This window comes from Rhinoderma darwinii, chromosome 2 (genome assembly GCF_050947455.1).
Source record: "Rhinoderma darwinii isolate aRhiDar2 chromosome 2, aRhiDar2.hap1, whole genome shotgun sequence".
In the NCBI taxonomy this organism is placed as follows: domain Eukaryota; kingdom Metazoa; phylum Chordata; class Amphibia; order Anura; family Rhinodermatidae; genus Rhinoderma; species Rhinoderma darwinii.
In genome coordinates this window covers 467417238-467441431 of record NC_134688.1, presented here as the reverse complement: position 1 = coordinate 467441431, position 24194 = coordinate 467417238, and the positions used below count along the sequence as shown (strand labels likewise).

Here is a 24194-nt window from a genome sequence, read left to right as displayed (position 1 = left end):
ATGGGGTTCTATATCTTGTACAAATACATCTCATCTGAGCAATAGTCTACTAAATTTTCCAGTCCTAATTAAAGCTTAAAGGTACACTAAACATAGAAAACAAGCCCCCTCTTCCTCCTTTGATCCTATCCTGTCTCAAATTACATTAAAAACATTGAGAAAATAATAAAGTCTTTGTTTATGTGCGTCCCAAGAGATGAGACCTATCTCTGGCTGGCAGACAACCGGCTGCAGCAGGAGAACCACCCCCCCACCCCCCCCCCCCCCCCCCACACACACACACACACTGCTCGGTCTGCAATAGGTGACTAAAAACACTAAGCCCTGTATTCGAATATACTTTGCGCTTAAATTAATCACTGTGTTCAAGATGTTTTTTTGTGGTCTGTGAATAGAAACTTTCACACTGTTACTGTCTTGACTGAGTGTAATGTTTTCTGTATGACGCTGTCCAATCATTTTAGTTCTCCTCTTCCCAGCCCAGGAACACAGCATGATCATATAGTATACAGCTTTCATTCCCGACTATGTTTTCATCTGGCGATATCTCCTGTTGTTTCACAGCTAGAAGTGTGATTAGAAACTCATCTTTTATATGACACCAGAACCGCTGTTCTAGGTATTCCACCGCCAGAGATATGGCTATTTGCGGTGATCCCCCTTCCCCCCAGCCTCAGTCTCTCACACTGTGTGAAGCAGCTTCATGCTGATAGGACAGCGTCAGAGGCTGGGAGGAGCTCCACCTCAGGAGAAGCGCTGGTAGTGACACCCACTTGTCTAGTGCAGCCTCATTTGCATATTTAGAAAAAAATTATAACTTTTAAAATAATAAACTTCTTGGGACACAATTGTCACTAGTATTATCAGCGTGACAGCGCCTATTAGATTAGCTAGGAGATGGGGCATTACTAAACTAGTGACAGATTCACTTTAACAAGCACTTTGACTAATGAATTTTTCCATATGGTTTCCATTTTTATCTATTTTAAAAGGTGCGCCATAATTATAAATAAGGGCCAAGAGGAATAATTTGGAGCTCCTGTGTCCCCAATGCAAAATCTGTAACAGGGTCCCCCACCTACCACACACTATTTATAATACTGGCGTCTTATTATATGGCAGAGGGGCTCTTAGGTCTTTACAGGCCCCAGGGCTGGCTGCAACTGCTACTTCTGCACTCCCTATTAGTATGTCCTTGTATGGGCCCCTAATAAAGTCTAGCCCAGACATGGGCAAACTACGGCCCGCGGGCCACATACGGCCCGTTAGGCTTTTTAATCCGGCCCGCCAAACTTGTCCAAATCATAGTAAAAACCTCCTTTTTTTTCCCCTTTCCCTGCAATGCCCACGTTTTCCCAATAGATGGCGCACTCAAAACACATTGACCGTTGTTACGCCGAAGGACGGATATATCCGTCCTCAGCAGCTGCTAGTTCGCGCAGGAGGACGGATATATCCGTCCTGTGATGGCGCGGGTACTGCAAGTGTACCCACGCGATCAGCGGCAGGAGCACGGCTGTTATACACAGCCTGGCTCCTGCTGCAACTGCCGGAATCGAAGCGCGCTCCGATTCCGGCAGTTTAACCCATTAAATGCCGCTGTCAATAGTGACAGCGGCATCTAATGTGTTTGACAGAGGGAGGGAGCTCCCTCTGTCACCCGATCGGCGCCCCCGCAAACAAATCGCGGGTCGCCGTCGGGTTTCCATGACAGCCGGGGGTCTAACAAAGACCCCCAGGTCTGTCTTCCGCAACTGCCTGTTTGGCGATGCCGGACGCATGACCTAATAGGTTGCCTGTCAGTTTTACACTGACAGGCAATAATGCTTTGGTATACTAAGTATACCAAAGCATTATATATGCGATCGGCACATCGCATAGTGAAGTCCCCTGGTGGGACTTAAAAAAAAAATGTCAATCAGTTAAATAAAGTTTGTTGAAAAAAAATAAAATAATTACAGTCAAAATCAAATAAAACTACTTTTTTTGCCCAAAAAGTGGTTTTATTCAGTAAAAGTGTCAAAACAAATCACACATACACATATATGGTATCCCCGCGATCATAACAACTTGACCAATAAAATGAACACATTAATGAAACCGCCGGATGTACGGCGTCCAAAAAACCCGCAAAAAACAACGGCAAAATTCTCTCTTTTCTCCCATTCCCCCCATAAAAAATAAAATAAAAGTTAATCTATAAGTCCTATGTACCCCAAAATAGTACTAATGAAAACTACACATTGGCCCGCAAAAATCAAGCCCACATACGGTCACATCGACGGAAAAATAAAAAAATGACGCCTCTTGGAACGCGGCGATGCAAAAACAAGTAATTTTTTTCTAAAAGGGTTTTTATTGTGCAAACGTAGAAAAAACATATAAAACCTTTACATATTTGGTATCCTCGTAATCGTGCCGACCCGTAGAATAAAGGTAACATGTTATTTACGCTGCATAGTAAACGGCGTAAATTTATAACGTGAAAATTAATGCTGGAATAGCTGCTTATTTTCAATTCTCTCCTAAAATAAAGTTAATAAAAGTTAATCAATATATTGTAAGCATCTAAAAATGGTGCAATTACAAAATACAACTCGTCCCGCAAAAAACAAGCCCTTATACGGCTATGTCGACGGAATAAAAAAACAGTTACGACTCTTGGAATGCGACCATGAAAAAACAAAAAATAATCCTTGGTCATTAACGTGCAAAATGGCCCGGTCATTAAGGGGTTAATGTGGCGCGTATTTCTCTTTATTTCACTTTAATTTTCACTTCGTTTCACGTCACCATTAAGCCCTTCGGTTTTCAAAGAGTACAATATCAGCCGTCACTTTGCCACGAAGCATGCAAACTATGCTAGCAAGCAGTCAACACAAGAACGGGCGGCTACTGCTCAGAGGTTGGCAGCTAATTTACAGAGTCAACAGAACTTTTTTCTTGATAAATCACAGTGCGTATGTTATTTTAATCTATTTACATTTCCTCCTCCCAGTATCTGCGAAATAGTATGTAAATGCCATATCTTGCATATTCCTTGAGACAAATTTATTAACTGATAAGGGCTATTTTTCACATTTGAAAGACAGTTAATAAATTGGGTTGTAGTGTTCTTACTGTGCTATGAGGTTTGCACACACTACATTTAATGCTTTAGTATATCCGGCCCAAACACTCCCTCCAAATGCTCCTGGCCCGGCCCCTCTGTCAAATTTTAGAACCCATTGTGGCCCGCGAGTCAAAAAGTTTGCCCACCCCTGGTCTAGCCCCTGGGCATCCTCATCCATCATTACGGTACTAAGTCTTGTGAAAAGAATATAATTTTACCCGAAATGTTCATGGTTCTCGAAGAAAGATTTCTCATTTTCTAAGGCACTCTCCAGGGAAATGTTGCTCTGGATCTCACTCTGTCCACGACACTTGACTATCATGTAGCCTTTTTTAAGAGTGTACACCAGATTTCGGACAACACTTACGACATCTAATTCAGATCCTTTGTCAACTAAATCGGGCTTAGTCAGGATCCCTGAAAATAAATTACATTTGATAATAAAGTGTGCCATCTATAGATAAAATTACAGTATTGAGAAAGGTGGAGAACCTATCATGGAAGTATTATATAATGCCAAATCACCATCCATATCAATATCAACATCCTTACCGGCACAAAAAGTGGTTGGTGTATATGTCAACATTGTTGTGAATGATTTACATCCACTAAAGTTATCGATGACGACGCCTTAGTGCAGTCTCAGGCTTTGGGACTTGACTTTGAATCAGATTATATAATCAGCTTAGGCTTAGTTCACATCTGCATCAGGGCTCCGTTCCAACGTTTTAGGCCTCATTTACACGAGCGTGTGCGTTTTGCGCGCGTAAAAAACGCAGCGTTTTGCGTGCGCAAAAGGCACTTGACAGCTCCGTGTGTCATCCATGTATGATGCGCGGCTGCGTGATTTTCGCGCAGCCGCCGTCATAGAGATGAGGCTAGCCGACGTCAGTCACTGTCCATGGTGCTGAAAGAGTTAACTGATCGGCAGTAACTCTTTCAGTGCATTCTGATCACCATATCGAGTAACCTGTTTAAAAAAAAAGAGGTTCGTACTTACCGAGAACTTCCCGGCCGTTGCCTTGGTGACGCGTCCTTGGTGACGCGTCCTTGGTGACGCGCCTCTCTTGACATCTGGCCCCACCTCCCTGGATGACGCGGCAGTCCATGTAACCGCTGCAGCCTGTGCTTGGCTTGTGATTGGCTGCAGCTGTCACTTGGACTGAATTGTCATCCCGGGAGGTCAGACTGGAGGAAGAAGCCGGGAGTTATCAGTAAGTCAGAACTTTTTTACACGTTCACGTATATTGGAATCGGAAGTCACTGTCCAGGGTGCTGAACCAGTTTAACTCTTTCAGCACCCTGCACAGTGACTGTCTCCTGCCGGGTACGGTCAAAACGAGTTCGGCCGAACCCGGTAAATTTCGGTTCGGTCATCTGTAAGACACTCCGTTCGGATGTTTGTAAACAGAAAAGCACGTGGTGCTTTTCTGTTTACATTCAGTTTGACAGCTCTTGCGCGAATCACGCAGTTCGCACGGAAGTGCTTCCGTGCGACCTTCGTGGTTTTCACGCACCCATTGACTTCAATGGGTGCGTGATGCGCGAAAAACGCAGATTTATAGAACATGTCGTGAGTTTTTTTCAGCGCACTCCCGCTGAGCAAAACTCACGGACTGTCTGCATGCCCCCATAGAGTAATATAGGTGCGTACGACACGCGTGAAAAGCACGCGCGTCGCACGCGCGTATATTACGCTCGTGTAAATGAGGCCTTAGTGTGAGCTTTCCATCGAAACAGACTACGGTATTCATTCCATCAAAACAATGGAACCCTTGCACAACTGAGACAAACGAAAACCATTGGCACCGGATCAGTCACCATTGAAATCAATGGTGATGGAAATGGAAACCTATGGTTTCCGTTTATGTCAGTCAGGGCTCCGTTCCAACGAAAAGCTCAGACGAAACGTCGGAACGGAGCCCTGACGCAGATTTGAACGAAGCCTTCCACATATGTAATGTACATTAAAGAGACGTTTATATATTTCCTATAGTATGACTCCTTAAAGGAACATTTTAGGCAAATTGTTATTATTAAGACAGGGCCTGAGGGGGTGCTCGTCACAGGGATTCAAAGAACAGCTAGCATGATGGCTCAGTGGTTAGCACATGCTGGGGTCCTGGGTTCGAATCCGACCAAAGGCGATATCTGTATGGAGCATGTGTGGGTTTCCTTCGGGTACTCTGGTTTCCAGCCACGTTGGCCCTAGAGTGGACTAGATTGTGAGCCCAACTGGGGAGAAGAACTAAATAGAGATTTCCTGTGTCACGCACCGCCCCATCGAGGGCCAGAAATTTGTCTTCAATGTTCCTTAAAATATACAAAGAAACCCCAAAGGAGGGAGCCAAGGAAGGCCTATATTGAAGGTCACCACCGTAAGGTAGCTGAAGGCTCCTCCAACACCAAAAATGAATTCTGCTTTGTATGGCCAAGTTCCAAACTTTCAACATCTATTTGGGTAGCACAGAGTCTAATATTATATATTTTTTTTGCTTATCCTTTTCCTTTAGGCAACATGTATTAGCTCACCATTGGCCAATGCTTGTTATAGGTAGCTCTACAACCAATAACAGTCTTTTTTTTACCTAGTGTCCTCTCTCCTGTAGGATCCACTTCTCGAGAGCTTCGGTGGTGGCTATATCCACATTACTGGGAACCACAGCCAAATTGATGGTCTCCTGCCTTTTTATGTACTTCTTGATCATATTCTTGATCTATGAAAATGTAACATTTAGAAATGATGAGATTATTATTTTCATAACAGATAGGAGAAACATGTATGAATTATCTCCCCCCAAAAACAAGACCCGTTTGGGGCACGGTATTGACCAATGTGCCATCAATCCAGGTTTATGCAACTGCCACACTTAAAGATCCATATTCTTTTAGTCGGCTCTCTGCTAATTCCTACAATTACCGGTCGTAAAGAAAGACAGGTTGTAGGAGGTAGGGTAGTTTAGACGTATCAGCAGCAAAGTAGTCCCCAGTCCCTGAGTTAAGCTAGGCTTGGTAGTTCCATAGACTTAAAGGTTTCTACTTTGGGCATCCTCTTTCCATATGCCCAATTAGGTAATAATGGGTGGTCTGGACCACCCTCATAAGTCAGAGAAGACAGCCACCAAAAGAGAATGTCTCTTTGTAAAGGACTTAGGGGATCCCAGCAGCAAAAGGGTCTTCTCCAACTTGACAAACCCCTTAAGGAGGCAGCTAATTTTTCCTCACCGCATTCCAAAAGCCACAACCTTTGAATTTATGTTGGACCTCCATATTCCTGATGCATAGACACAAATGCTTTTCAGTTCAATGATAAAATAATTTCTGACTGCAATCACCACTAGGGGGAGCTTACTGTATACAGATTTATATAGCTTACACAGAAATCAATACTAGCTGTATTAATCTCCATGTAGTAAGCTTCCCCTAGTGGTAGGGGAGTGAACTGCATTTAACTCTAAGGATGTGTGCAGAGAAGCAGGGGATTTGGCGATCTGTGTCAGAAAAATGGATCTCCGACCCGTATCAATATATTTATAAAATAATCCACACAGAATTTTTAACCTATTTTGGTGAAAAACAAAAAAAACAAATGTTTTTCCCAGTCCTATGACAAAAAAGTCTCAGCGTGGCCTTTGGGCCCCTTTAGGTACCCTATTAGGCACCAGTGCAACTTCTATACCCCCTATAGCTGCGCCCTGCCCACTGTCGCCTCTTCCGCCTCTTCATCGCTAACTGGGTTCCCATCGCAGCTGCTATTGCGGCTACTTTTTTAGCTACGCCCACGACAGTGCATATCCTTTAACCCTTTCATTGCCAAGGACGCATGTAATACCTCATGACTTTAAACTATAATACAGTATCAGGGCTAGAGCTTTGCTTTTGGTACTAACATAAAGGATTAAAGGCCTAATATGGAAAATGTGAGATTCGTTGAGATATTCCCTTTGAGCATCATGATTATAGGACATTCAGCAAACCTGTTGTCCAATATCTTGAGGTTGGTTGGGCAAAGCAACTCGTGTTATTCCGGGAAGATCGAGCAGTGTCAGATCTGGGACATTTGGAGACTCCACTTCGAGGGTGATGAGCTCTTGACTGACTCCATTTCCTGCACCGGCCATATAGTCTTGGGCTAGAAGAGATTATGATGTTTGTAAGATATTGAAGATGAATACAAGGTAAAACAGCTGAGGATCTTCATTACAATACCTATGAGAGTTGTTACCCAACTTTATACAGGTAGAATATTAGGAGAAAGGTGAATGTGTCAGTCTTTACTGTTGAAGGGGTTCCATTAATTCAAGTCAGAGGCACAACTTGAAGTTTCTGGGCCCCAGTGCAAAATCTTTTCCAGGGCCTTCCTACCTACCATTTGCCATTTTTATTACTACTGCCTTCTAAAATGGCAGAGGGGCTTTTAACCCCCTCAGACACCAGGTCCGTTTGCGATTGCCACCTCTCCACTCTCTCAGGTTCAAGTCTATCAGATAAAGATAAACACATTTCATGGCTGCCACTAGACTGCGATTACCTTTCCGAACTTCCTTCTCCACTTGCCGCGGATATTTTAGTACCACTTCTTGGTCTCGATAGCTTATTTTGCCTTTCCATGGTGAATTAATTGGGGATTTTTTCAATTTAAGTACCAGGGGGCATCTTGTGACAATACCTGCAAAAGATTGATGAAAAATTACTTCTGTGACATACATTTAACATACCTGGAGCGAAACCTATATGAAAGATCAGAACTAATTATAATAATAGTAGCTGATACATATAGTATATTGCAATATGAACTTATTCTTATATATTGTATAAATGTATGCTTTTCATTAAAAAATAAATAAAAATACTTCACTATTTTACACATTGTCTAAAAAGGACTTCTCTGCTTTTAACAATCCCTCCTTGTTAAAATGATCCCTTGATAATAATCTCATTACAAAGTGTCCCCCTACTCATAACCCCAGCGATCAGCTGTAATCTCTAGGTAAACCTGGCAGCAAGTGTTCAGTTTCCCTGCAGTGCTACCACAGGGGAAATGAAGAATTACACATATCCATTCATATCAATGTGTTGTCTATGTAATGCAGGACATGACGGATCCTCCAGAGCGAGAGATGCTCTTTGTAACCGCTCTCCACTCTGGCCAATATATGATGATCCTGAACAGAGGACCCCCCTATATTAACCCAGAATTCCTTAATGTATGGAAATGGGTTTTATAGACTGGACAACCACTTTTTACATACATGTGACTATGTATTCACCATTTTACATTTCTTGATGTAGATAGCCATCTTCTGTGCAGTGGTACTCATACAGGCCCAAAACATGTCTCTCTTATGCTCAGCATTCAAAATGGGTGCTTGGATGAGGGGTGTTTCATCAATAGACCTTCCTTTTGCCTCTACTAGAATCTACCAGTCTACTTGGGCATTATAATTCTTGGGGTGTTTCTGATCTTAAACATTGGTGGGGAAGGGGTGATCGAGTTGGCTAACACAGAAGGGCAGAGGGCATTGTTATTTTACTATGTGTACCTCCTTCTATGTGACAATTTATAGGCCAAAAGTCCACAATTAGAAGGAGCAGAACTAGACCAGTAACCTGGTTCTGAAAAAAAACTTTACCAAAAACATTAATAGCAATGAAAGTGAATCTGACACAAGACAGACCCTTTTACATAAGGGAACCAGTAATTGGAAAAGCATCCACTAAAAGGCCCTGTGGAGAGTCCCACTTCTATGAGCCTTGTAGGCCAGTCAAGAGAGTCAAGAATTAAATCTATCTCCAGGCCCTCAGACTTTTCAGAAGCAGAAAGTTGACTTAAAATGGTCAATCACAGTTTATAACTTTCTCGAAAACCATCTGCAAGAATTTCTTTACGGCTCCTGTAATTTTCAGAGAAGTTAGCTGGTCCAGATGGCCAAGAGGTCACGGGCCACAGTGGTAGCTAGCATTTTCTTTACTTGGGACGAATATTTAGTACCCTGTCCTAGCCTTGTACATCTAAAGGTGTCAGTAGAGTGGAAGGTAACCCACTCACACCAACAGCTTCCATCTTTGAGAAGAATCACTCAAAATGGCCTCAGCTCTTTAACAACGGTCAACATTTTTGAAGGCTTTAGTGTTACTGTCTTGTAACATCTGAAGGAAAGACATAGAGCTGTAGGTCCCTTTAGCTACCAGGCCCCATCTTAGGCCACCCCTGGTGGACCTTGAAGCAGCTGACTCTCTATTCTCTTTGCTTCCTTAACATTTCTTTACCATTGAACGTGGCTGAAGATGAAACGGCATACTCACTACAATTTCTGGTCAGTCCAACTCTTCAGTTGTCTGATGGCACCTTATAGGCATGAAGATTACTACCCCATTCTGCCCAAGAGTAGAGGACAATGCTTTCTATGACTGGCTTGAGGCACCTCAAAGTCCCTCAAGGTTAATTCACGTTATTTCTTGCACTTGATAATTTTATTGAACTTGTTGATTGGGCGGGGGGTCCCGTCTTGCATGGTTTTGGGAATCAACTGAATCAGATGGAAAAAAAATCTGACCTGTCCAGTTAATTTTTTGTGTACTGTGGGCAGTTTGAGACTGTATTATTAAAGCAGTACTCCAACTTTGGCGTAAGAGTAGATTCTTTTAACAGGCTTTATAGCTTTTCTTTCTAGGCAAAGTCCTGTAAAAACTCCCTAAGGATGTTTATACAGACTTACCTACAGAAGTAATCCGCCGTCGAGTGGGGCCTCGTTTGGCAAACCTATGTCTACGGGCTTTCTTCCTAGTTGGGTGGACTAGGTTTAAGCAGAGAAGGGTAAAATGATTCCCCAGTTGAGACATCAAAAAGGAGGAGTTGTCCTTTAAGGCTCTATTTATTAGAATAGTGAGGAGATACAGTTCAGCATATTACAATGAACATCTGATAGGACCCAACGTAGTAGACAGGACGCCAGGAAGGGATCTACTCATTAACATTTTACACACATTTGACTGGGGATAAACCTAATATCTGTATATTAACATGGTTATGAAATAAAGACCTGCAAAGCGTCAGATGTGACTCGGGTATTAAGGCATTTGGGTTTGGTAATTTGAGTGTCATATCTCATCTTCTTAGAGTCTCTTGTAAAAGGGTCAGTGTCACAGGATTGGAGTACGGCTGATGTCATAACAATTGTTAAGAAGGGTAAGAAGATGGAGCTGGGTAACTACTGTCCAGTAAGTCTGACATCAATGGTATGTAAAATATTTATACATATTATAAGGGATGAACTGCAAATGTATATAGCGGAGGATAATCTAATAATTCACATCCAGCACGGATTCATGAAATATAGGTCATGCCAAACCAACATGCTTGATTTCTAGAAGGAGGTAAGTGCAAGTGTAAGTGGATGGGATTGATAGTAAGGTGTACATTTTTGCGTACGATACAAAACTTTGTAGGATACTTAAACTCGCTTGATTGTAAAATATTACAGAAAGTTGTAGGTAAATGAAAATTAGTGTTGATAAATGTAAAGTATTGCACCTTGGCCACAGTAATGATATTACTGCATATACATTAACTAGAATAAAACTGGGGATAACCGAACAAGAGGAGGACCTAGTATTCTGGTTAGAAGTAAGCTAAGCAGCAGCACTCAATGTCAAGCAGCAGCTGCAAAAGCAATTAAGCCTTTAGGGTGTGTAAAAAGAGATAAAAACCCATAATCACAATGTAATATGGGATGTAATTCTTTACGTAAGACCAAATCTCAAATAGGCAATTTGGGCTCCACATTGTAAAAAGTATATAGACGAGTGACTATATTGCTACATGGAATAGATGGTCTCTCTTGCAATGATGGGGTGGTCATTACAAAGAACTCGCACGTGATTTAGACCGTCGTATGTGATGTTTGTTTAGTGTGTAGGTTGGGAAAGCTTCCAACGCACATGCTAAACGTTTCCATAGGGCTCCATTAGTTCGACTGAGGCCAAAAGAGTGTCCTTCTGGCCTCTGGTATACATTAATATACGTCACAGGTATATGTTTAACATATGTCATGGGCTTTTCAATAGCCTATCATGATGTTTACGTTTAACGGACCACTTTAAAGTCTATGGTGACATATATGTTAAGCAGGTGCCTAATAGAGGTATATAATAGTATCCATTGAACGGATACAATGCCTTGTGAAAGTATTCCACCCATTTAGTGTTATTCCTGTTTTGTTGCATTAAAAGCTGGAATTGAAATGGATTTTACATTTTATTTTATGCAACGGACCTGTCAAAATAGTCCAAATTGTTACAGTGGAATGTAAAAAAAAGACCTTGTTTAAAATACCAAAAACTGAAAAGTCGTGAGTGCATATGTAATCATCCCCTTTGCTATAAAACCCCTAAATCTGGGTAAACCAATCAACTTCAGAGACTACAAAATTAGTGTAATAAGATCTCCCTGTGTGCAAAGTGTCACATGATCAGTCAGATCAAAACAGGGAAAAACACTGAGGGGGTGAATACTTTTGCAAGGCACTAGACATCATGAACTCTCATGAACGCGGTTCATGAAGTACTTGTTTAACGGATACCATTCAATTCTATGCCACTGTTAGGCATCTGTCACAGCCTACGTTTAACGTGTTCCTCGGGAGCTATTCCCAACTTATACGTCCAATGTAGGCAAAAACGTGATGTGAACAGGGCCTTATTCATTCCAAGATCTGTACAACGGACCATTACATTTGGAGAAAAGTCTATCTAGATATCAATATAGGAAAGGTTTTTTTACAGTTAGAGCAGTAAAGCTATGAAATGCCCTACCCCAAGAGGTAGTAAGGGCCGATAGTACGTAAGCAATGGCATTGACGTTATAATTAATCGAGCAATGAATGACGTATCGAGAAAGGTTGAACTTGGTGGACCTGTGTCTTCTAAGTATCTATGTAAGATGTGGCAGGTACTGGTACATGGCAGGAGACCATACAACAGGGCTGGGACAAGGGGTAGGCAGAATAAGAAGATGTCGAAGGTGATATTGAGGAGGGGATGTAAGTTATCAGTAAAATATAGATGTTCTGCCTTTAAATTTCCTTTGTATAACCAATTGGATGCTGTGTCTGAGCAGCTGAGCGGCGAAAGGTGAAGCCGGGTGAGGAGCTTTAGAGGCCTGTGGACCTGCGGCACAGTGGTCGGCTGGCCCTGTACTGAGAACTGCACATGTGTAGAGGGGATGGAGGGAAATCGGCAATATGTATTATAAATAAAAGACAGGGGTATAAATGCTATAGCAGCAGACCATGCGGCTGCTATGTGCTCCATGGGGTCCTGGTGGGTTCTGTCCCCTTTTGGTACTGGGCATCAAGAACCTGTGCAGGACTCCCAAAACCAGAGAAACTACAGTGATAACGAGTAAGGGGTGATGAATTGGTCCAAGGGTCATGGAAATCGCATACAGGGGGACACAAACACCAACGCCCTTCTGTCATGGGTTGCAAAACCTGACATCATAATGGGGACCAATTTTAATTTTTGTAATGGGGTCCCTCTCTTCTATGTATGCTACTGAAGAACACTTGTGCATAAAGTGGGGCAGGAGGCAATCAAATGAATGATTGTACATCCAACAGCTATAATGGTGCACTTCATGGACCGAGGGTGATGGTGCGCATTCTAAAAACTCCTGCCTTGGGCACCAAAAGAGCATGTCACGCCCTTGGAAAATGTTGCCATGGAGCCTGTAATAAACAAGAAGTTGATACTGTTCCTCCCTTTAGGATCCATTTCTGGATTTGAATGCATCTCCAGGAGGGCAATGTTCCTAGAACCCATGTTGTCCATCTGTCCGTCTCCCAAAAATAGGATGGAGGAAAAGGTTGGCATCAGCTGCTATACACTTAAAGGGGATGTATCTTGTAATTATTTTTTGTTTTAATCTTTAGATTGAGGTCTGTAGAAAATACATATTGTGCTTATTCTTTTTTTTTTTTAAACATTGTAGCTATTTAGTTGTTATTTTTAAAAACTCCCTTGGGGTGACCATATTGCAGACACACACTTCCTTCCTGTATTTTCTGTATAGACAGTGCAGCAGGATGCGTGTGCTTAATAGAAGCTGAAATTAATCAGTCAATGGTCAGAAAAGTGTCCATAGAGTAATACAGTCTCCAGGAAGAGACCGAGATTAGCCCCTCCCGCAGAGACCAGGGATTCTTAGGGGAGCTGCATACAGAGCCTTATGGGTATGTAAAGTGTTACTATCTTGCCTTATCTAGGCCTCCAGCAGTGCAACACAGCTGTCATAAAATCTTGCCTTCTAATGATAATGAGATGTCTCTGTTGACCCTGTCCCAGTCTAAACAGCAATACTGAAAAGTGAACTGCAGGAAAAAGGAAATGTCAGTCTATTGTGTATGCTCCAGTGGGCAGTGAGAAAACTAAAGTATTTAAAGGGAACCTGTCACCAGCATTTCACCTATTAAATCGACAATACCTGGTGGAAATGGGTAAAAAAAAAATCATTTTTATGTAACCTATAATTATCTTCTAAGTAGGCTCCTGTGCCGTATACTAATGAGCAAAAAAGAGTCATGTCTACGTTCGAAAAGAGTCATATATTCATTCCTCAAGCCTTTCAGAGTTAACCCTGCCTCCTCGATTGGCAGCTCCTCACCTCTGCCCAGCACACACGAAATCCCGCGCTTGCGCATCGATGTCCCATTCTGGTGTGTGTGCACAACGAGACACCATAGTGGCGCATGCGCAATACCTAGATTTGAGGCCTGGATGAGGCAGGGAAGGGTGTCAGACCATACATGACGAGGGCATGCGCGCTATCTCAGACGAGGTTTCTGCATTCAGGGTGGGCCAGTTTTCGGCGCTGGGTGGACATAAGAAGAGGAACTAACGAGACTGCCGGATTATTACCATAAAAGATGCTAAATGTTTGCAGACCGTTATTTATGGTCGGAGGAGGAGTTTAGGAGAGGGGAAAATGGCAATGAACTTTTGACAGCAGCGGCCAGTGAGGGGTGGGTAGAGTTCAATAGGTGAAATGTTGGTGACCGGTTCCCTTTAAGGATTTATTTTTATAAATCCATATTCTCACCACAAAATTTTATAAAATATCTTTGTAACAATAGCCTAATATAACTAATATGTAATTTCCTGATGATATATTCCCCCTTAGTGTGCTTCTAACCTAACAAAGCAGAAGTTTCTTTTTTTTGGGCGCCTATGGTCTTGCTTTATTTACTAATTTAAAAAAAAAAATATATAGAAAATTGAATCAATTAAACATTTGTGAAATCCTAATTCATAGAAAGAGTTATGTTTCAGGCAAGATTGCAACATTGTTATGTTATTACAGCCAACATATAGGAAAATTATCTCCTTGTCGAATAGTGGTCCTTAAAATCAAGTGGATCACTATGTGGCAGGATAGATGTGGTCATAATATGATTCCGGCCAGGCAGAGGCATCCAGAAGCTCCTGGGCCCCATGCAAAATCTGTAACGGTGCCTCCCACCTACCATGTGCCATTTATAATACTGGTGGCAGAGGAGCCTTTGAGTAACCGGGGCTGGGTGCAACTGCTATTGCTGTACCCCATTTATGGTAGCTACGTCCCATCTGCTGCCAGGCCTATTAGATTAAACCACACCAACATGTAATACTGTGACCAGGTTCTCACCGCTGCCTCTGGGAAGATTGACTCCAGACAGAGCCTCCAGAACAGAACTTTTGCCAGAACTCTGATCACCAATGACAGCGATCGCCGGTAATCCCAAATCCTTCTCCACCCCCAGTGCCCTTAGGGAGTCAATGAGATCAATACATGGGCGGATCTTGTAGTCATATTGTTGTCCTAGGACATTATCTGGTTGTTCCTATAATGAAAAATAATTGCAAACGGAAGATAACAAAGTTTAAATTGTGACATTTTTGGGTATTACAATCTATTATTGTATTACAACCTATTTGCCCCCCCCCCCCCCAACTTTTTGAAAGATTCCATGACACACTTTTTGTGCCCTGCCTTTCTAAGTGTTCTTAGAAGCCCCGGTAACAATGCGAGCTCAGGTTGGAGATAAGATGACAGTCAAGGCCCCACATACAGGGAATAGCCACATGTCCCCGTATACAGTGACAGACATTGGACTCCTAAATGCAGTGCCTGATGCATTTCCTATCTTAAAAAGTGCATGCCAAAATCTCCTCTGTGTCAGCCACATGCTACCCATGAGTTCCTGCCACATTTTCTTCATATACAGTGCAGCCACATGCCCCCATAGGGGCCTGCCACCTGCTCCCTTCAACATATCTAAAATATTATGCTCCTCGGAGCTGTCGTCTCCTCTCGCGTGTCTCTTTATGAGAGTAGTATTTAGGCCTTCCCTTACCCAGAGATTGAGTTTGTCAGCCCTGTATCTAAATACCCAGGCCAAGGCAGAATAACTTGTTGGTGTCCCGCACTGGCACTCATCACCTGGGGCACATGTCCCACCATGACCCCCTAGTTACATAGCTATGCCCCTGATAGGCAACATTACTGATTACTGCAGTTTACCATGACCTTTTTGGACACGGTGGAATGGGGAGGAGACTTTGGGAAATATAGCTAAATCTGAGGTATGTATAATTTTGGCACAACCATCGTAATATTCAAAAGTTGATCTACAATTTGAGGCCAGACTCTGCGTTATTCTGCGGATGAATATATATAATAAAGACAGATATGTACTTACCGTGTCACCTTGAAAGACAAATGGCTCTACTTTAGCAGAGGAACCTAGAAAAACATGTAAAGGTCAAAATAAATTAAAATGTATAGTATGAGCAAAAAAAAAAAGAAATGGGGCTAACCTGTGAAGAACTCTACCTCCATTATCTGTTCGCTCCCATGATGTTGTCTCGGTGGCCGGTGGTAGCGTCTCCAACGATGGAGTAGATATCGGAGCTGGAATGCTTTGGTTTTGGCCTGAATATTGCACAGCAAATTTTGCTGGTTGAATGATGTTTTTTGACTTCTCTGGTGAAGCTGTGAAGCTGTTCGGGAATTGAAAAGGTGTTGATGTTGCGCTAAAGACTGATGAAGGCTGAACCGGCCCATTTAACGTCTGTGGTGAAGATGTTAATCCGATTGATGGCTGAGAAGCTGGTGTTGCAGTAGAAAATGAAAATGTAGGCGTAGCAAACGAAAACCCAGGTATTTGGCCATTATTCTGCATTTTGACTTCTAAAAAACAAAGAAAACAACACAGATAAGAAATGGATTCTCTATACTTTTGCAGAATTGACGTCTAAATGGAGAAATTACCACCGGCTACCAGGACAACATCACAGGAGCCAACAGCTGCCTACAGTGTCTCTGGTCGGGCTGATATCCCTAGTCATATTTCAAGGAACTTTATTAAATGGTCGGATAATGGCTTATAGGCTCGCTGCCTATAGGTGGCACTAGCGGGACAGTTTTCTACCTTCATTTGCATATTAGTTCCAAGGAGAATTGCCCTTAAAGGCGTTTGCCCTTCAGGGACATTAATGGCATAGCCACCTCTGGGACCTGCACCTATCTCTAAAGTGCGCCCCCTAAACCCTGTTCTACCTTTCTCGGTTCCCGCTGCCTCCCGGGCCACTTCGTAATTTCCGTCCATGTAATCAGCAAGTGTCCTGGGAGACAGCAGGAACCGAGAAAGGTTTTACAGGATTTAGGGGGCTGGCTTTAGATAGGTACATCTATCTGACATTTATGGTCTATCCTGTGGATATGCCATAAATGTCCCTGATAGGCAAACCCCTTTAAGACTCCGTACACCAACTGGATCTCTGCAAGGAGAATCACTCCCCTCCGAGAGCTGCATCAAAGACACCCAGCCAACCAGAACTCTACTCTATACTGATGAGGAGCAAAAACTCTGAAACAGTGCAGTCTACAGATGGGTGTTTAGGGTTTGACTCTTATCCCTAGTCATGTTTCATGGCTCTTAATATAGGACTTAAAGAATCGGTAAGCATTAATATAGCAGGTAGATCTCTTTGAGACATAACGCGAGATCTCGGAACTAACCAGCGAGATCCCGTGTTCTGAGCTTGGATGCTGCCATGGGTGATTTCAGGAGGACACAAAAGATGCCAGGATACCCCTATCTGGAAGATCGGAGACCCGATTCCTCCGGGGAGGCAGGTCATTTATATACTGAAAGTACACGTAAACTGGGGGCATCTTTATATTAATAACATATATTTAGACAATTATTAATTTCTTAGAGGGGTAATGGGTTTAAAAAAAAACAAAAAAAAAACAGGCCCCCCTTTTCAGGTGATAGCTACTTTAAGGTAAGACTGAACTGTCCGAGCACAGAACAGGAAGCGTTGTCATAACACGACTAGAGCAGACATGAGGGCCGGTACTTCAATTAATTCCACATGGGCTGTACAAGAAAAAAAAAACATCTTCCAAAAACAGAGCTACACCTGTCCATGGGGTGAACCTCTTATTGAAGATCAGCTCCATTTGGGTCTGAGATTCAATACCATACACAATCAATGGCACTGTTTTTGGAAGAAAGCCAGCCATGTTTTTCTATTTTTGGAAAACCCCTTCAAAGACGTGAAAAAAGTTTTTCACATCATTAATGTGCAGTATCGGGGACTTTTACAGAAAGCTTTTGGTAATTCTCCATTAACTAATTAATCCCATAGTATAATTGATGTGTGTTTGTAAAACAACTATGCCGGTAGACTCAGGACACAACACAAGAATATTTACTTTGGGTCACGTTACATTGAAGACAATTGTGCTCAGAACAGGGAGAGGCGGCCGTCCGTTCCCCTGAGAATGAAGCTGTCACTTATTGGTTATGGATCTGTGCCATAAAGCATGATTCACACAGGGCTTTATTTTATTGTATTATATATTTATCAATTGCAGGTATTTGTTTTATATATGTATACATTTATTTATTTGATGTTTTTCTGAATGTTTATTTTTTACATTTCTTTATTACACTTAGTTAAAGGTCGACTAAACGTTCAACAAACTTCTGACATGTCATAGTGACGTCAGAAGTTTTGATCGGTGGGGGTCCGAGCACTGAGACCCCCACCGATCGCTAAAACGAAGCGGCAGAAGCGCTTGGGTGAGCGCTCAGCCACTTGGTTTCTGATCGGCTTTTCTGGGAAACACAAGCTAATGGTGTCTGGACTCAATAGAAAGTCTATGAGTCCGTACACCAACTGTTCGGCTTTCCGAAAAAAGGCGATCAGAAACTAAGCGGCTCAGCGCTCATCCAAAAGCTTCTTACGCTTCGTTTTAGCGATCAGATGGGGTCTGGACCCTCACCGATCAAAGCTTCTGACTTGTCATTATGACATTGAACGTTTAGTTACCCTTTAAGGTATGTATATATTTCTTTATTTTATGTATTTATGTATTTAAAGAGTAACTGCACCTTCAAAAAACTTTTGATATGTCATAGTAACATATTGTATCAGAAGTTTTGATTTGTGGGGTCCGGGTGCTGAGACCCCCTCCATTGCTAAAGCGAAGGGGCCAAAGCGCTCCGCACCTTCACCTGTGTCAAAAATATTTTAATTATCTTTATATGTGTGAACATATATTGCTTTTGTGAAGGTGATTAGAATATGTTTAAAAGATAACATTTTACATGGACTCCATCTTCTATGGTAGGTGTCCATTTTGGATCATTGGAATCCATCTTTTGGCCTGAAGGAGACATCTTGAGGTTAATAAGTAAAAAGTAAATATCAGCAGATGTCCTGAAGCAATTCTATGTTATGTGTTCTTGAATTGAATGTTTTATTACTCTTTTAAGGAGCAGATCAAATAGCCTTGGTGGAATGGACAATGACATTGTTTACCATCTCCCTTGGATTCAGGCCTCTGTTTAATTTATTTAAACTTATCTGCAGTCTCCATTCTCTAGTGAGATAAGAAGTAGAGACAAATTAACTTGTGTATCTGAAATGTGTGTCTTCTCCATGGGACAAGGTTCAGGCCACCTGGGGCTTGGAGGGTGAAGAATTATTATAATGCATTGAAATAATTCTTATTGGCTGAATCAGAGTCATTATCATATTGTAGCTGATTGGCTGAAACCAAAGCCTACACCTTTCCTGTCATTATACCATATGTGGAGTTTTGGGATATTACCATATATAGAATGTTTATGTTTGCAAGTATAAGGTTACCACCTACTCTCATTTTCCTATAAATAAAGATGGATCCGCCCCCTAGGGCAGAGATCGTTTGAACACTGAAGCTGCGTGTCATGGTCTCTCCGGCCGGCCTCTCTCAGATCCACCATTGAGAGAGCATTCATTAATTTGGAGCTCATAGACAAATGCAGATAATGTCCAACGTTAACGGACATACTAAATTCTGCAGCGATACCTGTGATCGTTTCAGCTCGTTACACTGATGACGGGCTCACATAAAATGTATGTGAGCACCCTACGAGGTGCGCCAAACACAGCCGAAGCAGAGCACGCGGCTGTGCGCTTTCTGCCCTTTTAGTTTCGGTGATGGTGGGGGTCTCAGCACCCGGACGCCCCCTCATCAAAACCTCTGATCCAGTATGTCTCTATCACATTTTTATCTATTTTTTAGCATGCATTTGATATTATTTTAGCATTTCTTCTTTATTTCAGTTATATTTTTATATATTTATTTTCTATATTTTTCTTTTTTTTAACATGCATCTGATATTTCTTTTTTATCCTGTCCTCTTTATTTCAGTTATTTTTTTATATATATTTATTTTAAACATTTATTTATTTTATTCATTTATTATAGTTTTTTGTATATATATTTTCTAACATGCATCTGATGAGTATTTCTTTTTTCATTTCAGTTATATTTCTTTATAGCTAGAACTGTGGACCACTCAGATGCTGCTTCTTATTTTGAAAAAAAATTAAATAAAAGTGGTGTCTTTCTGCTGTGAACAGATGTCTCCATCCTCACCTTTCTAGGATCTATTTATGATTTTAGTTATGCCTCTGGCTACAGATATGAATAGAACTTATAAAAGTGTCTATAACTTTGGATTACAGAAAATGTCCGGCAGCAATAAGGAAAGCAGGCGACCAAACAACAAGTAAAAATCCATCCGATCCCCCAGCAAGCCACATGCCAACACTTGGAAAAGGTGTCCATCTTTTTTTCCGAGCCACCAACGAGTTGGTTACATATCAATATGTGTTTAAATGCATCACTATTTTCAACATCTTTGCTTGCTGCCAGTGAATAGATTTTTTTTTTTCATATCCAAGGGCTTACCAACCAGTACAGACTTTAAATGGAGTAGTCCCATTTAGACAAAACCCTTCTACGGGAGCATAGCTAGGGTGAGGGCTGGCAGGGCACGTGCTGGGTGCCAACACGCTCCCCTATCTACAGCATTTTACTACAATTGTATCCAGTCTAGACAATCCTATGTGAGCTAAATACATCAGCAGTACCAATCACTCTCCTGTCCTCAGAGTTGGTTACAATGTATCAGTGCAGGTAAATTGTATCATTCTGGAGCCCAGAATGTTTAGGTCAGAAAAAAAGTGTCTAGACTGGATACAATTGTAGCAAACCCTCAGCTGTGGTACTAGATATGTATTGTTTTTCAGCCTCTGATTGTAAAGAAGAATGTTCCAATTCAATGACAGCAAGGAGGGGTCTTGAAAATGGTCAGGAATTAAACACAGAGGGGCAGATTTACTAATGTTGTCTTATATTTAGACAGCGTAATCTTAGATCAGTCAGAAGATTCACCAAATTTTTCAAAGTGGCGCACGCTGTCTGATAAATCTCGCTAGATTAGATACTTTTACAACATTTTTGCGCACATTTGGCCACGCCACTTTCCGTTTAACCACACACCATTTTCAAGAACATCTGTACTTTTTGGCACCTTTCATATATAGATCTAAAACTTGACATTATGCGCCAGAAATGCGCCAAATTTTGGTGCCTTTTACTACAAGGTCTAGACACAATCACATTGTTAAATCTGAGTATACAAAACAAAGAAAATGTAAATGCTCTCATTGTGGCTAACTAGAAAATAGAGCATTTGCCTTTAATTAAAGCAACAGCAGCCAAGTTTTACATGTGACAGATAAGAAATCATTCCCACCGAGATAAGAGTGAGCGGTAGTGCGAAGTGTTAAAACCACAAAAAGCAAGAGTGACATGTCAGGGATCGCCAGACATAAGATACGGCTAGAAAAAGGGGGACAGGCAGGTAAAAGTGGGGTGCAAATTAAATGGGTATGATACGTAAACGTAATTTCTGCCCATGTCATGCGCCAATGTAGAGCCCAATGCATAATGCACTTACCAGTGTGAAGAGCTGGGTGTCCTCCTGCAGACTGGAGATCTCTGTATGTGCTGCTCTTATAGATTCGCCTCCTTCTGGAGAGATTCAGTTCAGGAGAAATGAAACCGATTCTGACTAATTCTTTTTTTAACCTCTTCACTACCACATCACAAGTCCCTGACATCACTGTCCATACACACGTCAGGGGCTTCCCCAGGGCCAGAATCCCCAGGCTGAGTGGTACCTGATTTGCTTCCCAGGGATTACAGCCCTAGGAAAGCTCCACATGGTATACGTTTTTTTGCGGGATCCCTCAGGATAGAATATCGTAGTATACTACGTTATTACATCCTTAAAAAAAAAGGTATACCGACGCATACCAGCCCGACGGAGGCCAAAAGGACACTCTAATAGGTGTAAGCATCCGGTAGGCCTATACCACTGGAGCATTTAGTTCTAATGAGTATGTGATGTGCAATTCTAGATCTCTTGTGAGCCCAGAGATATTGAGAAAACAGGCGACTAATATTGGAAAAATAAGAAATAGGTAAATGAATAGGAACCATGTTCATCAGATACAACACAGTAGGCATAATGTAAGTTTTTAAAAAAAATTACGTCCCATCCATGAAAGCATAGGTATGTCATATGTCTTAAGTTGGGATTTCAAGGAGTCCAAAAAGAGGCATAATTATAAGCAAATAAATGGCCTGGGTCATTGGCCAACCAAATACCCAAATATTAAATTTTGTATTCAGACCACTTAAAGGGAGAATCCTGCTTTAGAGTATCAGGTAATGTTTTGGCTAGGGAAATATTTAATACCTCAGACTTATTTATTTTAAAATTTGATAGCTTTTCAAAAATGGAAACCAGAGTTGGAAATGCCTGGATGGGGTTTGATCTCAGGTCTAATAAATCGTCTGCAAATGCCACTGTCTTATGAGTTATTCCTCCTACAGAGAGTCCTTTAATCCTGGGAGTCTCCCTTATACACTGAATCAATGTCTCCATAACCATTATGAAGAGGGAAGGGGACAAAGGGCACCCCTGTCTTGTCCCATTAGAAATGTGAAATTCCGACGACAAAGATCCATTTACCCGAACCTTTGCAGAGGGACCAGAGTAGAGGGACAACACCGCCCTCACAAACTGACCACGAAAACCAAATTGCTCTAGGGTTTTAGTCATATCGAACCATCTAACCCTGTCAAACGCTTTTTCAGCATCGGTACTAAGAAGTACTAGTAGTAAATTTTTTGTTCGAGCATGCCTAATCAGATGGAGAACTTTGACAGAGCTGTCCCTCCCCTCACGACCTCTTGCGAAGCCAGTTTGCTCTTGATGAATAATACAATGGAGGATGGCTCCCAGCCATCTGGCCAACACCTTAGCCCAATCTTAAAGTCTGAATTTAGTAACGAAATTGGCATATAACTGGTCAATTGGTCAAATCTTTTCCTTCTTTAGGCTGGGTTCACACAACCTATTTTCAGGCGTAAACGAGGCGTATTATGCCTCGTTTTACGCCTGAAAATAGGGCTGCAATACGTCGGCAAACATCTGCCCATTCATTTGAATGGGTTTGCCGACGTACTGTGCAGACAACCTGTAATTTACGCGTCGTCGTTTGACAGCTGTCAAACGACGACGCGTAAATTGACTGCCTCGGCAAAGAAGTGCAGGACACTTATATACATTATATGCGGGACACTTATATACATTATATGCGGGACACTTATATACATTATATGCGGGACACTTCTATACATTATATGCAGGACACTTCTATACGTTATATGCGGGACACTTATATACATTATATGCGGGACACTTATATACATTATATGCGGGACACTTATATACATTATATGCGGGACACTTATATACATTATATGCGGGACACTTCTATACATTATATGCGGGACACTTCTATACATTATATGTGGGACACTTCTATACATTATATGCGGGACACATATACATTATATGCAGGACACTTCTATACGTTATATGCGGGACACTTCTATACATTATATGCGGGACACTTATATACATTATATGCGGGACACTTATATACATTATATGCAGGACACTTATATACATTATATGCAGGACACTTATATACATTATATGCAGGACACTTATATACATTATATGCAGGACACTTATATACATTATATGCGGGACACTTCTATACATTATATGCAGGACATTTATATACATTATATGCAGGACACTTATATACATTACATGCGGGACACTTATATACATTATATGCGGGACATTTATATACATTATATGCAGGACACTTATATACATTACATGCAGGACACTTATATACATTATATGCGGGACACTTATATACATTATATGCAGGACACTTATATACATTATATGCGGGACACTTATATACATTATATGCGGGACACTTATATACATTATATGCGGGACACTTATATACATTATATGCAGGACACTTATATACATTATATGCAGGACACTTATATACATTATATGCGGGACACTTATATACATTATATGCGGGACACTTATATACATTATATGCAGGACACTTATATACATTATATGCAGGACACTTATATACATTATATGCGGGACACTTATATACATTATATGCGGGACACTTATATACATTATATGCAGGACACTTATATACATTATATGCAGGACACTTATATACATTACATGCAGGACACTTATATACATTATATGCGGGACACTTATATACATTA

General features: G+C 41.5%; 1 protein-coding gene across 1 annotated transcript in view; it reads right to left on the bottom strand.

The window, feature by feature from the left end:
• The window catches only part of LOC142741913 (interferon-induced GTP-binding protein Mx2-like), a 50141-nt gene that overhangs the window by 20228 nt on the left and 5719 nt on the right, over window positions 1–24194 (bottom strand). Inside the window, 9 exon segments of the mRNA XM_075851235.1 lie at window positions 3331–3529; window positions 5701–5733; window positions 5736–5829; window positions 7090–7244; window positions 7644–7781; window positions 14796–14991; window positions 15850–15893; window positions 15984–16082; window positions 16197–16340. Of these exon segments, the coding sequence (XP_075707350.1) occupies window positions 3331–3529; window positions 5701–5733; window positions 5736–5829; window positions 7090–7244; window positions 7644–7781; window positions 14796–14991; window positions 15850–15893; window positions 15984–16082; window positions 16197–16340 (1102 nt within the window).